We start from the raw sequence: 16,869 nt of genomic DNA on the forward strand, positions 1-16,869 counted from the left end.
TCTATAACCTAGTTTCTAAACTAATTTTTGCACTTTTAGCTTTTTTATGCAGCTTCATTTGAAACATATTGCGACGTCAGATTACTTAATTAACGTATGTATGTAGATCCATTCGCTTGAACTTTCTATACATTAATTCATATCAAAGTCGTTTTCAACATACGATAATTGCGTTCTAAGAATCGCTTTTCTTTATGGAAACGAAAGGAATACAAATTTGGGACGAATAAAATGAAATGAATCACATGGAGAAACATATTTTTCAAGAAGTTTTTGTTTTTTAATTTTTATTCCATTATAATGTATGGTTATTTACAGCTTATTACTATTTCGTTATCGATCCGATCTCATTGATAAACTTATCCGTTCACTTTTAGCCGTTTCCTAAGACGCCGAGCGTCAGTTTTACGATAAATGATCATGGTCTGATCTTTCTAAGACAAGATTTTCTCTGTAAATGTAAAATGATGCATATTTTAACTCAACGTTTCAGAAATAACGAATAATTTACCTTCAAAATCGATTTAAGAAATAAGCACCGCGAGAGCATTCGAATATGACTCAAGTATTAATTAGTCGTTCGTTAATAGCCAATGGATTACAATATAAACATTTTAAAAAATAGGATAAATTGACTTTTCTTAACTCTGAAGGGTTTTTCATCAATCAATAAACAATTACACTTGTAAAATATATTATTAATATTTATTCTATCTACAATAATAATAACATTTCGAGCACAATCAGTTTGGACGGATATAATCTGTGCTATTACTTCGCACCATCGAAGCGCGATTACTATTAATTATAATAAAAATAAATAAAAGTATATTAATATGAACTTCAAGATATAGAAAAATTCATTTACAATTACGAGCGGTTAAAAACTCGTGAATCAACAGCTATGAGAATCAAAGTAGCATAAGTTATTTTATTGTTTTACAAATTTATATTCAAAGCTATCGATCTGTTTGATTTACCACTTTCATTCACAGCTATTGACGCATGTAACTTTGGTACACATTGATATTAAAATTTCGAATTAATTGGACTTTAATTAATTACTTTGATCTCTCTTTACTCTCTTCCTTCGTTTTTCCATGTTCATTGCTCGATGGCAAGAATCTAATTTTACGTACTTCTTAATATATTCCTTTGTTAAATGAGCATATCGCGACACAATAGTTCCATACTACCTCTTTGTTGTCTTCTAGGAGAACACCTATGTTCATTATCCCATCTCGTTCAGGTTGATTTAATAATAGTAATAACCTAGGAAGCCTGAAACAAACGATAAGAACGCGTCGTGTGAAATAGACAAGTCAATTCATAAAACGGTATCCATATACAGTTATAGATGATTACGTGTATGCGGAAAGCAATAACAGATATTTATCTTTGAAATGTTTCTTTTTAACCTTTAAGCAATATCATATCTTGAGTCATGTGTAAAATATCATGCATTTTTACTTGAAATGCTAATTCTTAATTAACAGATATAGTAATCTAATCGCTTTTATTTTCATAATCTTTCAATTATTTCATTGTTAGATAATGTTAGAACGTGAGAAAATAGTTCTTTGTTATAAAATTCATTATGAAGCAACTTAAGCTACCTATTCCTTTCGATACAAAGAACAAGCTCGCTCTCGTTCTATGAGAAACTCATGTACTTGATCAAAGACGAATTCAACGTAATCCGCTAACGGCTGGAGGAGTAGTCTGTTAAACGAGTTAACAGAAACTGACAGTAGGAGGAACACCAATGAGAAAGTCAGAGATATACCTGACCGTTGATAATGAGAGGGTAGTCTAAGAGAGCGCAAGAGATGAAGAGAGAAGCGGGGAGAGTTTCAAAGCTACTAATTACAAGCACCCTCGTCACCTTCCTTCTCTTAGCATGATTGACCTCATCCCTTTCGCGTGTTCTCCCTTTGATTGGTAAGTGCTCGCTTTTCTGGTCCTATGCTTCGCTGATACACGGATTCCCTTCACCGAGTTGGTATGTTCGACCACGACATTCTAACAATATAAAGTCAAGCAGGTTTCGAATGTCGAAAGGGAGACGAGAGAGAGGGGGGAGAGAAGGAGGGAGGGAAGGAAAGAGAGGGAGAAAAAAGAAAGAGAAAAACCAGAGTTGATTATAATACGGATCTCCAAGGCCGATAAGCTTCTCTACCAAACGCGAAGGAATATTGTCTGATATTTTCAACTTCAGTTACGACAAATTAACGATGACGCCTTTGGTGAACTTAAATTTGATATGATTCTTTGCTAAAGTTAATATTTATAAAGTTATCGGGGTACTCCCGGTCACGTAGATCACCCTATATATTAAAAGAAAAAGAAGGGAAAGATATTCTTATTCCATTTTCGCGAGTTCAAACTTCCGCTTTTGGAATTAACGTCTCGTGAAAAAGTACTTAACAGAGATATCGCTAAATTACGAGTTTCGCTTTGGCGAAGGCGAGCTTCGCTTTTCTCTCAGCCCTCCTTTCAACCCTCGGATAAATTTCCTTCAAGGACGTCCGGAAGGGCGAGCCGTAGCTTTACGCGTGTCGCGTAATTAAATGCGAGTCGAGTTTAAAGCGTCTCGAAAAAGAGAAGAGATTTGGTACGCCGTTTAACCTGGATACTTTCGAATGTCCTGTTTTTTTTTTTTTACGTTTGGAATCATTTGAATATTTTCTATAAAAGAACCTGTTCAAACGGATATATAAAAAGAAAAAAGAAAACAACATTAATAGAATAATCAAGTAATGAAAAACTCAATCTACATTTGAACTTGACCGAATAAAAATGTGGAAACAAACGTTGATCTTGTCTGAGGAAGAACACGTAATAAGCACCCGTCGAAAAAAGTCGACCTTGTCGTTGACCTAAACGACCTCATAACACCTGTTACGTTTCACGTAATGGCAACGCGAAAGGAAGCGTTACGCGTAAACGAGTTTGACTGACGGCACTTTCACTGATCCACGACCAGCGGGTGCGAGACTCTTCCAAGGTTTCTCTTTCAGGATTCTTCTTTTCACCTTCGCAAAAACCGGTATTTCGAATTAATCCCATACCAGGATGGGAATTCAGGAAGTATGCGATTAATTGCTTCATACTACTATTTCATTGTACTTACTACTCTTTTACAGGTGCCATTATTTTTTATGTTATAGTACTTTATGAATAATTAACATTATTCGCTAGACAACTTACCTGCCTGATATTATTTTAAATTTTATCGATATCTCTATGTTTTCGGTTAAGTCATTTTGTTAATATCCAATCGAGTTAGTTAAATCGTAGTCGAAAATAACTCGCAAAAAAAACGAGACTGTGGTGCTGTCGAAATAGCTAGTTGAAAGAGCGCTTGAAGGTTAAAGCTTCTAACATCGAAACGATTTTCTTCCGCGTTGTTGGCGCGATTATAACGTCTCGAAGGAGGATGAAGTGAAATAAGGAAACGAGCTATCGTCTTCGACAAGAAGAGATGGGTTCACGATCATGAACACGAGATATCCTTGTCTACAGACATGCAATGCTTTTACGTACATATACAATGCCAAATGTACATTCACATATATACATAATATAAAGCTCTCTCGAGAATACATGAGTATGTTCACGATACGTCAAGGATCGATCCTTTCAGACACACTTATATCTGTTGGCCTTCATTCAAATCGTAGATGAAAGTACGGATCTATCAATTTCATTCCATCGTTAAGTATTAATTAAGGAAATCCCACTTCGAACGATCTTGTTTAAGATAAAGGATGCAATGTTGGATTAATTGTAACACATTTGTTTAATATATTTTTTAAGGATTTTTTGGGGAATTTGATCGCTTGATGAACATTTCAAATATATAACAAAATCTTTAGATAATGTGATTAGTACTACAAACATATAATTTACAAGTATAACATACAGGGTTTTTTTGTTTAATCAAAATGGGACATCCAGTATAGGTACATATGTACGATATTTTATATACGATTATTGGGAATAGAGAGGAAAAGGTAAAAGTTACTAACGACAGTTACTTCACTAGTGTGAGGGATAATAAATAGTGTTTTTATTTATAAGTTAAGTGCACAAGGATAAAGACAAACTGGTGCGAGTACGTCAAAGAGATGGAGCGAGTGGGGTGGATACATTCTTTCCCTGATCATCCCTTTCTAGTTTTTATTATGGCCTCTTTCTTTTATCATACCATCTTTGGATTTCTTATTTACAAACGGAGAATTATCACCTTCTGTGTTGCTTTTCTTTTACTCCCTTTTTGCATCTCAAGAGGAACAGCGAAGGATTGTCAATTCGATTTCGCTAATTATTTCTTCATGGATTTACCTGTATTCGGTGGTACGAATCCGTATCCACTCGCACCTACGATCACACCGCTCGTGTCAGCCCGGTTCGGTTCTGGACCAGGTGGGAAAAGAATTGGACCTAAAAAAAATTGAAATCAAATTAGAAATGGTAAAAATTATTGAGGTCGCTGTTAATGAACTGCTTTAATAATAATAATAATAATAATAATAATAATAATAATGATAATGATAATGATAATAATGATAATAATAATAATAATGATAATAATGATAATGATAATGATAATGATAATGATAATGATAATAATAATGATAATGATAATGATAATAATAATGATAATAATAATAATATTAATAATAATAATAATAGATCCTAGCTATCAATCTTCATAATTTATATTATAATTTATAATCGATAACGCGAGACGATTAATTTGAATATTATCTACGTCGATATCGTAGATTCATAGATTATCATAGATTAATTCCTCACGCGCTCTGTGAGCTAATTCGTTAGCGAGGAAATTGCAAAGGTCGTCTCGTATGTCGTTACTCGTGACAATGCTATAATGCAGAGATTTGCAATGAAATCGTATTCACATATATGCGTATAAGAACATGTTTTACAATGTCGGGTATGTTAGCTGTTAATGACCTTAATGATCGACAAGATATGCAAGCCGAGCAAATGCAACGATTGACATTGTAACTGTGAAAAAAGTCGATATTACGATAGTTATCAACTCTCGCCTGAACTCTGACGAAGTCAGTCAAAGAACATGCGAACGAATAGACAAACAAATTTGAATAAAATTATTTGACATATGAAAAAGTAATTTTTCTTCTTTTCGTTTTGTAAATACTTTCTTCATATTTCGTTCATTCACTGAAGAAAAATCCTATTACAAAGAATTGAACGAACTCAAAGAAGAATATTCAGCCTTCACGGTCGTAGATCGCTCCAATAAATCAAACCCCCATATCTTTGTCCGGCGGTGATCCGAAACTTCTTTCACTCTTTTTCTATGATCTTTTCTTTCAAAGAACGATCGATCGATTCTTTACCAATTTTATACCATTCTTTGTGTGCCCGACCGACACGCGTGCACGACTACAAAACTCGCAAAGAAATCTTCGACTCGTTTGTTTCCATTTTATCGTCATTTCTTCCTACGTTTCCTTAATGAATAACCATTTATTCAAAGAAACTTAACGTCAATCTTTTCTAAAACCTAGGAACAGGAAAGTTGTTGGATACGTATTATTAATCACGCGCAAGCATTACCGAGAAATGTGTTTTATAAGTGAATCGGAAGAAACGGATATAATTTAGATAATCGAATTAAATTAAAGATCCTTTGGATGATCTAAGAAAGAAAAAAAAATAGGACTCCATACAAAAGGATTCTTACCAATTCGAGCGTTAAAATAAATAATTCTTTTTTATGTTTTTGTATTACAATTTCTTTCGTGTCGATCTTGTTCACTCAAGCATATAACACTGAACTAGCTGTCAATAAACGTTTGTCTTTATGAAATATTACGTTACGTTAGCTGATATTATCGACAATATCTAGAAAAGCAAACGCGTTTGAACTTGGCACGAGATCCGACTCCGACTTATACTTTTAACACCGATTCAAAGAAATCATATATCTCTCTTTCTCTCCTGAATTATATATAACATATTGAGTCGATAACATCATGCCGAAAATAAAATCAGATAAGATATTACAAAACACAAATAATAAAATAACGATGAATTTAGCACAGCAGAACACCATTGTAAATGAATGCGAACGAGTAAAGGAAATATCCTTGTAACTCGTTTTAAGTAATCCACATAAAATTTGTTAATTTGTCATAATTTATAAGTTCAAAAAATTGGAATATCTCGTGAAGGGTTGAATCAATCGAAAACATTTTTTATAAATTTGTTTGGTATAAGGAGGACATCATATGGTGTCAATTTCTTTTCGCAGTTCGAGAGATAGGGGAAGTTTCAAAATCAAATTCACTTTTTCCGATGGTATCATATATTTTTCTTTTTAATATAATTATTTATATAATACGATATTTTTAATATAATACGATAGTATTTGTTGAAAGAAATTCAACAACGTGTCATATGAGATCGTTTATTATTGTAAAATGTCATAAATTATATTATAAATTTCTGTCATTTCTTAAGTGTAAGCTTATATCGCTGGGTGCTAGCTGTTCAGTTATATTTTATAAACAAAGACCTGTAATATTAATCTTAATAGATATATATATATACATACATTTAGTAACTTAAGAGGCATAAGGGACAGTCAGCAAATAGCGATATGCTCCTAAGAAATTAACAAATTTAAAACAAAATTAATAACATTTTATAATAATAAATAATCTCATTAAATGCTATCGTATTATTTAAAAAGAACTATATGGTTTTATTAACAAAAATGAATTTGACTTTGAAATTTCTCATATTACTCGATCTATAACAAAAATTGGTCACAGTATTATAATATCCCTCCTTATACCAAACAAATATGCAACAAAATCTTTTTGATAATATTTTCAGTCCCTTACAAGTAATTTTTTTCAAGATAAACAGAAATTATACTTACAGACTATATATTGAAAAATTAATTGCTTATTTCGATTAAATATCTGTTCGTATTGAGCAATATTGTACATGTAATAATAGATTTGTTGATATCGCTTAAAAAATATCGATTCTAATTGACTTATAGACTCAATTGGATTTCAAATATCACGACATAGCAAGATTGAGGGATAATTTGATAAGATAATTACATGCATACACATATTTATTGTATTGTAGATATGAATGCAATATACCTAATACACTGAATAATGGATGAGTAATTAATATATATATGTGTGTGTATAATATATAATATATATTATATATATATTGCGAACTATATTTGTTTATAAATTAAAAATCAACTACACATACAACTATCTACATTTATTTATATTTATCCTTTCACCGATGGTGTACTCCTACAGCACGTGCCTCGATCTTAAATTATTATCCTGGCTTCGAGAGCGTTAAATCTGTTCCGGTAAAAGTTTGTTTCAAACTGTTGGAAGTTGGAGCATATCATACTTTCAAAGATTAAGATCATTGATAAAAAATAAAAAATGACATCGTTAGTGTTCGTCGAAAGAGATACGATCATTATTTCAATTTCATGAGGATAATCATTGACCTTCATAGAAATTCACGGTCGAATGAGAACAATCAAACTGAACAGTATAGTTAAAACTGACCTCTGTTCGATCTTGGATCCCGCAATCCTGCGCTCTGTTGAAAGTAAGGCCCGAAACCAGCATAGAGTTGCCTATAATTCTGGGCCGTGACACCCATCAGGATGGCCATTAGGAATGCGATTAAAGCGATCTAGAAAAATTAAAGAAATTCCAAATTAGGAACGTGTATTTCGTAAAAAATGTAAACTAAAAGCAACTACATGCTAGAAGATGGAATTGACCGGGTGTCGTTAATAAATCGGCGAAAGGAGAACGAGTTATCTACGAGAGAAGAAGTCGAGGAGTCTTTTAATAGGCGATCGAGATCACAGATAAGTCTAACAAAATCTCACGAACGCGCCTTTCTAGCCAATTTATCGGCCGTCGATTATCACCAACAATTGAGTAAATAGCATCATTAAAACCTTCTATAAGATTACACTAAATAATATCTATTTCGTAAGGGGCAAACATGAACTTCATCGACTTTATTGACCCTTTATTCGCTGAAGAAAATGGAATCGTAGATATAAAAAATATTTCTCGAAGATAACCTCGAGTGATTAGAATTTAATTATAAAATCATATCATTTGAAAAATTTGAATTAAATAATCGGAAGTGAATGTGGAATAGTTCAATAATTATCTACGACTCAATTAACGACATCTATGAATAATGACTATTTTCCTTTCTTTGAGTAATTGAAAACAATTAATTTCTTTCCGCAAAAATATAAATCTTAAATTATACGATTTAATAACGTTAATTTACGCTTTGTATACATAATGCTATTTAAAAAGAAATTTACGATGATATAACGAAATCTATCATACCGTTCAACTTTTTACAAATGAGACTGTAAAATTTTGTACGTTTTCTACGATCATTGACACATATCGCATACTTTAATTAAAATTTTCTTACTTTCAGAAAATTTTATATCTTGTTCTATAGCAGTAAACTATTATATAAATATTGGTAACATCTATCAATTTACTCCAGAGAAATCGCTTGTGAAATTTACGAAGTGACATAATTCTCATATGCCACACGTTAACTTCACTATGCGAATCCAATTTGAAATCGAATTTCGAATCGTAAGTCTCTTGTCGTTAATCGAATTATATCAACTCCTTACTCGGCAATAAGAATGTCGGAAGGTCTTCATTTCGAAGATACACAGCCTTACGTAAAGCCGTTGATGAAATCAATGAAATTTTACGATCTGCTCGTGGATTGGACGGAAAATCACATCGGTAATCCTATGAACGATAATGATTCGGTTGATGTTATGTGAGCACGAGCTGGGATAAACGCACAAAAAGAATCCATCGAATGGAATCATTAAAATGTTGCGAATTCCATCCAAATTTTTCCAAAAAGTATTTCTTTCACGGACTTGTTTCAGTCGTAGCAATATTAAGATGAAAATTCATTCCATTTATGCGAATTATCCTATAAGAAAGTTTTAAATTTTCGATTTTAATATATATTAGTAGCAAGGAAAGTGACCTTTTGGAAACCATTTTTAAAGAAATTAGTTGATATAGCTTGTCTTCGTTTCTACAAAGGCACGAGGTCACTCTCGAAGCGCTGACATACATGTGCTAGCACCGTGACGCGAGATCATGCCAAAGCGATATCCCAAACATAACTTATGAAGAAAAACACATACGTACGCGTAACTACAATTTCGCGAGAAGAGGATAACCATTTTAATCCGATTACTGTTTCATATAACTCCAATATAAGTTCCTTGTTTTCCGGTTCTGATCGATTTTCAAGAATTATAGAATGCAATCGATTCGACGCGTTTGGTCGACTTTTCATGTGAAAGTGGAGTGTTGCAATATGATAATGGGAAAAATGATTAATAATGAATCACTTCCGAGACTGCTCAATGTACAGATACGCTGATATATGTTAAATTTGCTATTAAAATTTCAAGATAAAACGACCAGTTTTCAAAAACTATTCTATAAAAAAATGGCCGATACCAGTTATGTGAATGTATAACGAGTAGAAGACTTTCACGAAAGTGTCCTTCTTCGTACCGTTAAAAGTTATGTCGGTAAAAGGAAGAGAAATAAGTTGGTGTTTGTTTCAGTGATGTCTGGTAAAACATGCCTTTTAATTTTGGCCGGAAGTAAATGAAGATGTATTTTTACAAAATGTCAATAAGATTAATATCCTCAATGTATCATAAAACTTTAATAAAAACCAAGATTAGAATATTTCTGAGCGTTAAAGAAATTGCTTTAAAATGTCTATGTAATTAATTTATATTTTTCTTTTTTTTTTATATAATAAGAACCTTATATCCTTTATGAGTGAATTGGCCACTGGTAAAATCATCTCGGAAAGCTTATTATACGAGCTATTAGATAGTAAACTTACACATAGATACTTAGTAAGAGCTATGTATTAGCGTCGAGTACTTCCGCATTTAACGCCAAGTGAAACGGAGCGTGTTTACAAACGCGCTCCTCCTTTGTCTGTGTATATGTAAGTAAATCTCTCCCGTAGGAACCTATAGACCATTAATATCGTAGGTCGAGTTAACCATATTGCGTCCATCTCGAAGCCACGCGTCGTCCACTATTACGCAACGAGAAGAAACGCGTACAAAAGCTTTATTATTCTATCAAAGACAGCAGCTCGTCATTCCTTTCCTATCGCGCGCGACCGACTGCTTTCCATAGGTATACATGTATATAAATAGAATCTGACATAAGTGCAATACAGTAGTGACATTGTAATAAGTCGATGTACTCAGACTGAGAATATTGATAATCTTGCTGGCTTGATATTTCGATCAAGTTCTCGTTCCGGATACTTGCACCATTTTATTAAGGCGAAAGGTTAAAATATGAAATAAAGAAGATATACAAGTTCGAGTCGATTTCTTAAAGATAACGCTATCAAAGAAATGTAGAATTGTTATGGGCATTGCTTTCTAACTTTCGTTATTTTGTAACGATTATGATGAAAAACAAATACATGTTAACTGGAATATATCTTAGAAATCAACCAGTCATTAAGATCGAACAACGAAACGGCACTTTATTATGAACAATGTGGACCTCGATAAGGATCTAGACTTGAAATTTGAAGGAATAAAAAGTCGAATATTTCAAAAGAAAAATTTTTATACAATACCTATACAATCTATACAACCTATAATAATAATTACTAGTATTTGCGAAATTGTAAAGACAATTCGTATACCGGAAAATACCAAGTAGGGGATAATTTTCGCGACCTCGACGCTCCTCGTTGCGGCAACTTTCATTCACCTTCATTTTATATATCGTCAAGGAATTTCACGAAGGTCCTCGCCTCTCGACTGCCTTGTACATCCGATCGCCTACCCCCCCCTCCCTTTCTATCCCTCCTACTCTTTTGATCTCGTCACGATTGGTTAGACTTCCTTTAATTACTAGATTTTATGATATTTCATAATTGTTTTTTACATGTACCAATCAATCAGAACAAGAATAGACACTGTACTTTTTTTTCTTTTAAACAACTCCGATACAGTCTCTTAGTCATTGGAAACGTTTCAGTTGTTGGTAGTAAGCCAAATGTTACGAAAGGATGAGGATGAGGATAAGGACGAAAATAACGAAAAAGAAGACAAAGAGGGTTGAAGATGTTAGAAACGACGTGTCGTTTACAATTAGAAAGTGGAACGCTCTAGCAGGTGTAATGCGCAATTCGTAACGATAGATACCTGCGTACATACATATATACGTGCGTATTTTTCGTTAACTCTTACAAAATTCGTATCATTGATTATAAAAACACCATAGGCAACTTAATTGAAAATCACATCGTATAATTCCAACAATTTTTATTGCACTTTTATCACTTTTTCGATGTCCATACTTGTATGCAAAATATACCGAGTATATTTATAAAAATTTTTACGTCACATCAAGCAATATGTTATACATAACCGTTTATAAATTTTCTAATTTATAAAATGCTTCTTTTCTACTGGATGTTTTTGATTAGAAAAAAGCTTCGTAAAAACTTTTTTCGCGGCACGTTTTACGAATATCCTATACACGCATAAGTATATCACTTTTTAATTGATTTTTTCCATCGATTCTCTTTAACAGTTTTCTATGTTACGGTACACAATTTAGCGTGAAAAGTTTACGTAAGAATGTATACGTGCATATGTAGTTTGAAATTGCATTTCTTTTAAAACATTGGGAAAGAACGTGTAGCTATTTCTATTACAGAATCCTTACTTTTTCTCAAATATTTCGTGAAAGGAGCAAATATTTTTTGGATTAAATCTTTTGTGACACACGTAAGTGCGCACGCGCACAAAAGAGAAGGTTATTTTCGATGCTGTGCAAATCGTCACGCTCGGTTGGCACAAAAACCGGCAAAAGGTGCCACGTCACATTTCTCTTATAGAACCAATCTCTTAACGGAACCAATAAAAGGGATAGCTTTGAACGTTAAAATATCGCTGACATGCTGCAAAGATTTTCTCCTTTGTCTATACGATCGAACTATATTGTAACTATAATTGAGAAGAAGTCGTGCGATTAAATATTAGATGATAATAGTATAAAAAGAACGAAAAATAAAGATCAATACGATATTATATCGAAGTTTCAATGTGTCCATATATGATAATCTGCGACATAAAATTTAAAATATCATTTACTATGGATAATATATGGAAAATTAGTAAACTTCGAATGTTATATAAATTGCACAAGTCTTAAGAATTTAGTTGAGTATAATTCGATCAATCGACAAAGTGTAAAAATCGCTTTATTTGTAACAACATCAAGTTCTTCGTAATATCCTTAATAAATTTTATCTTAGAAATCATCGATTTCATGGAACACATAATCTCTAATTTCCGGGGAGCCTAAAAGGAACTTCGATCTATAATGCTTTCATGCAAATCTCGCCAGGAACTAAATACTAACGAAATTCGTAATGGTTGACGTAATAGTATACATCGCGATGAACGATAGAAAGCCAACGCTAATAGCTTTTTGATTCGAAAATTGTACTTAACGACTGATTCGAAAGTCGATATTAATTATCCGATCTGCTCTCGATCTTTGTTAGTTAACACCGATAAGAGAATGAGCCATAAAGGAACCGTAAAGTGTCGATGAAATCATGCTTTCGAGCAGGTGATTTATTATAACGCTCGACAGACTGATAGCTAGCTTTTGTTCATAGAGAATAATTTACGGTTATCGATGAATTACATCGCTCGTCCGACGACGTATATAACTCTCGTTCTCGCTCACGAATACGGAAAAAATGATTTTCCGTATCGATATCGAGATCCAACGTGTGATTTGTTACCCTAGCGCGTAACTTCGACACTTACATACATCGTCTTTATTAACACTTTTATGCAAATATACGTACTTGTATTTTTTTGGAAATGTAAACGTTATCATTATTATATTCGTGTGGATAATTACATCCATAATATTATTTTAATAACTTTTCTCCAATATGTATTAAACGATTAAAAAATTACATTATTGCCCCTTAGAAAAGTGGAGAGAAAGAGAACTCGCATAAAATTCAAACTAGTAATCGTAGATCATTATGGAGTTTTTGCGACCGTTGCATACTGATGCGAGGAAACGTTTCATTAGCGCATTATGGCATGTTCTTATACGACATTGAAGAACGTAGAGGAACAAAATTCTGTGTCTCAAAGTATTAAAATTTAAGTGTAAGAAAAGTCTTGTTAAGGAAACAGAGCGTTCATTCATTATCGAGCTTTCAAAAGAAAAGTCTGTGCAATCAATTATTTTTCACAAAAGTCAAATTATAATCAAATATGATCAATTTTAACTCACGTTAGTGTCAAGGACGATTACTTCTCTGAAATAATCAAATGTAAACGATGAAATATTTGATACAAATGTGAATGTTGCAAAATATACGTTAGAATTTAATATAAGCAGTATGAATATTCTCGGTCAACTTTGGGCTTCTCAATAGACCATGCAATCTAGATTAATATTTAGAAAATCGTGTAAATAATCAGTAGCCACGCATCCCGTGTGCTTCTTTCTCTTTCTCTTTCATTTTCGTAGCAAAACAAAGCAAACATCGAGGAATTTTTTTATTTTGATCAATATCTTCGATGCGTTCATGTCTATTTATGTTTAATATCTTGGCATTAATTCCCTCATGAATAATTTTGCAAGCTATTATACATTTTCACTTGAGTAATTATAGAGTTAATCGAAGGTTGTTCAAATGAATGAAAAAAATTATTCGAAGAAAGGATCGAGTTAATACATGGAAAAAAATCCATGTAATTTAAGGATCAAATTCGCAATTTATATATTATGGATAAATAAAAATAAATCTAGATTAGTAGACTTATACTCGACTAACAAGAAACTTCATCGTAACTGGGCCTGCGGCAAGGACGCAAACTTGTTTCGCCGACGGCTATGAACTCTGGTGAATGAACAAGATATTACGGATTTCCGTTTCTCCTATTCTCCTATTCTACGTTCCTTCCTTTACCCGCCTAACTCAATCCAAAGAACATGTCATCAACGACGACAACGAAACTAACCGTCTTTTATCGCGTTCTTATCGTATAAAACAACTATCTCGTAAAATTTAACTAGAGAGGTATATACGACTCGACGGATTTACTTACGTTCGAAGCGATTTCAATAGATCACTCGACCTTACAATAGAACTTTAGAATATTTATCAAACATTTTTTTCCTTTGAAATGTTTTCTGTTTCTGTCAGTTTGTTCATTTTTTAAACGATTTTTTTTTTATCCAGTAATCCATTATCTATACTGTTTTCTGTTCTACGTATTGAAACGAATGGATCCATTTATGAAATGAGTATATTCGTTAGAAAAAATGCCGTTCATAGATTCTACGAATGATTTAATTTATCAAGTGATTCATTATTCTGAAGTGTTTTTTCGTATAAACCGAAAAAACGCGTCTCATCGATTTATGCAATAACTTTGTTCATCGAACAATTCATTGTCTTAAAACCTCTTTTATTTAACAAAAAAATATTCTATTCATCTAAACGAATAACCTTGATCGTAATTTTACTTCTCAAAAAAGACAGAAAAGTAAGAAAAAAAACCATAGATTTTTGACGAGCGAAAGTAAAATATTTTTTCACGAAAATGATTCCGGAACTTTCACTTAGCGATGTCGAATCAATCAATCATTGTACTCAACCATTACAAGTTGGTTATTGTCCACAATTGATTGCATGAAAGAAACAAAACTAATTACGACTATCATTAGAGCTACGTGCGTCAATATAACGGCGTGATCCACTGGGTACTAGAATCAGTTGAGACAATGCGTTACATCATCTCGATGCGTTTCGATCGAACATAATCGACATGTTCGATCGCAATAAAACAAGAAAAAAAAAAAAAGTCAAAAAGATCCGTGGTATATAGTTGTTCCGTTTTACGATCGATGTCTTCCGGAATAGTGAATATAGAAAGTCAAGATGGAATAGGCGAAACACGATACACTTTGCTATATGCCTTTTTATACGACCATCAAGATGAATCGGGCTGCTGCACTCGCTTTTCTACACCTAGTCCGCAATGGCGTGCAAGCAAACTAGCAGTGCATTTCGCGAGCGTATCTTTAGCTTTTCCGAAGAGTACTTTCAAAGACCTTCTAAAATGTAACATCAAACTATACATGTTAGGATTCAACAAATATTTGTAAAACTTTCTTCATAGAAGTTTCTGTCAATAAAACAATACATTATGAAATTATAACAATTACCATTATCTCAAATTCGATTACTATCTTGATTTTCTAAAGATTGACAATTTCAGAACACTTCGTTCACTACAAAAGGAGAAAGAATTCCTTTCAGGAAATGTACGAATACTTCCTGGAGTGAGTGTAAGTAGTATACGCTAGGAAGTACAGCGTGGAACTGATTTACTTACGATTTTCATGGCGCCTCGCAGTCCACTCGAGCACCGTTTCAAAGATAGAAAGATAGAGAAGGAGAGAGAAATGTTCTCCGCGCGGCTGTTTCGTCGTCGACTGAAAGCAACGGCACGCCAACGACTAAGATCCAAGTCTCGTTAACCGTAGTCGATATTAACTGACCGTCTCACCGGCTACTTGGCTGGTGATATCGTTCGAGGAGTTTTCTCGCGTGTACTCGCTTATGCTCGCATGTACTCTCGCGTATTCGCAAGAGGGTTACGTTCTTCGGGGTGTCGATGGAGTCGCTACTGTTGTTAGTGGTCGGATAACCGGCACGGAGAGGAAGAAACTTGGAGTGGGGATTGAAAGACTTAACTATAACGAAAGGAAAAAAAACGAAGAGCACGCTTTACGGGAGAATACAGGAGAGAATGGATGGAAGTTAGCTGATGCACGTCAAAGAATTGCTCGCTTGTGCTTGCCTCCGTACCGTGTCCGACCGTTTGACGCGAAGTGGGGGCCGATCCTGGGACTTATATGTCGGCTGTGGAGGCCAACCTGACCCACCTCCCCCATTCTTCTTCCCTACTAGCGTTGCCTACTGGACACCCGCAGAAGTACTCTCCCCGGAGAAGACCTCTGATGGTCAAGGTGACCTTGGACTTCGATACGAAGAAGAACATTCGATCGAGAAGAAACATTCTCGCTGATTTTTTTTCGATAGATTTTTTAAAGTTCATCGAGAGAGAGAGAGAGAAAGAGAGAGAGAGAGAGAGAGAGAGAGAGAGAGAAAGAGAGAGAGAAAGATAAACAAGGTTAAGGATGAAATCAAACAAGTTTCTTACTTTTCATTCGGTGAGATAGGTCGATAAACGATTTTCTTATTTGTCGACTATATTTTATTATCGAATTTTGCCAAAGTGTGATCTTTTTTCCTTTTTTGTCTTTAAAATTGTCAAAATTTGACCATTTTCTTCCTTTTAAAGAATTACTTCTTGCCTTTATATCGTTTATTATAATTTTCTTTTATACTCGTGAACGAATACCGTTACCATAATTTCACGAAATTCTTCGTCATCCGACAATGACGTCAGCTCAATAAATCGAACATATCGATCGAAAGATTTTCCAATTACGTCTTCGAATGACGATTATTGTCAACAATTTTACTGATTATCATGTACATTTTAATGTTGATTTTTTTTCAGTGTCCAGCTTTAACAATCGTTAATCGGATAATTCCTTCCGCGATGGAATCCGGATCTATCGATAAATGTGATGATGTCATGGTTAATCAACGATTCAAAAGCCGAAA

At 33.6% G+C, this 16,869-nt stretch overlaps 1 protein-coding gene across 2 annotated transcripts; it reads right to left on the minus strand.

The window, feature by feature from the left end:
* Positions 1-686: 686 nt before the first annotated feature.
* Positions 687-16,076, minus strand: LOC124427629. Of its 2 annotated transcripts, none has more exons than XM_046970792.1 (4): positions 15,569-16,076; positions 7,617-7,746; positions 4,348-4,446; positions 687-1,281 (listed from the first exon to the last, which is right to left on the minus strand). In XM_046970792.1, the coding sequence occupies exons 1-4, from the start codon at positions 15,575-15,577 to the stop codon at positions 1,256-1,258; spliced, it is 264 nt and encodes an 87-aa protein (XP_046826748.1). In that variant the 5' UTR covers positions 15,578-16,076; the 3' UTR covers positions 687-1,255. The 2 variants fall into 2 exon arrangements, with proteins under 2 accessions (XP_046826748.1, XP_046826758.1); XM_046970802.1 differs by lacking the exon at positions 15,569-16,076 and adding an exon at positions 15,399-15,552.
* Between the last annotated feature and the right edge of the window lie 793 nt (positions 16,077-16,869).

The sequence above is a fragment of the Vespa crabro genome, chromosome 1 (genome assembly GCF_910589235.1).
Source record: "Vespa crabro chromosome 1, iyVesCrab1.2, whole genome shotgun sequence".
Taxonomy (NCBI): domain Eukaryota; kingdom Metazoa; phylum Arthropoda; class Insecta; order Hymenoptera; family Vespidae; genus Vespa; species Vespa crabro.

Bases quoted from the DNA above. Each gene is read 5' to 3' on its own strand.
- LOC124427629 (XM_046970792.1), bottom strand. The intron at 4,447-7,616 runs GTCAGTTTTAAC...AATTTTTTTTAG, and splicing joins GGATCCAAGATCGAACAGAG to GTCCAATTCTTTTCCCACCT. The intron at 1,282-4,347 runs GTAAATCCATGA...CGTTTGTTTCAG, and splicing joins ATTCGTACCACCGAATACAG to GCTTCCTAGGTTATTACTAT.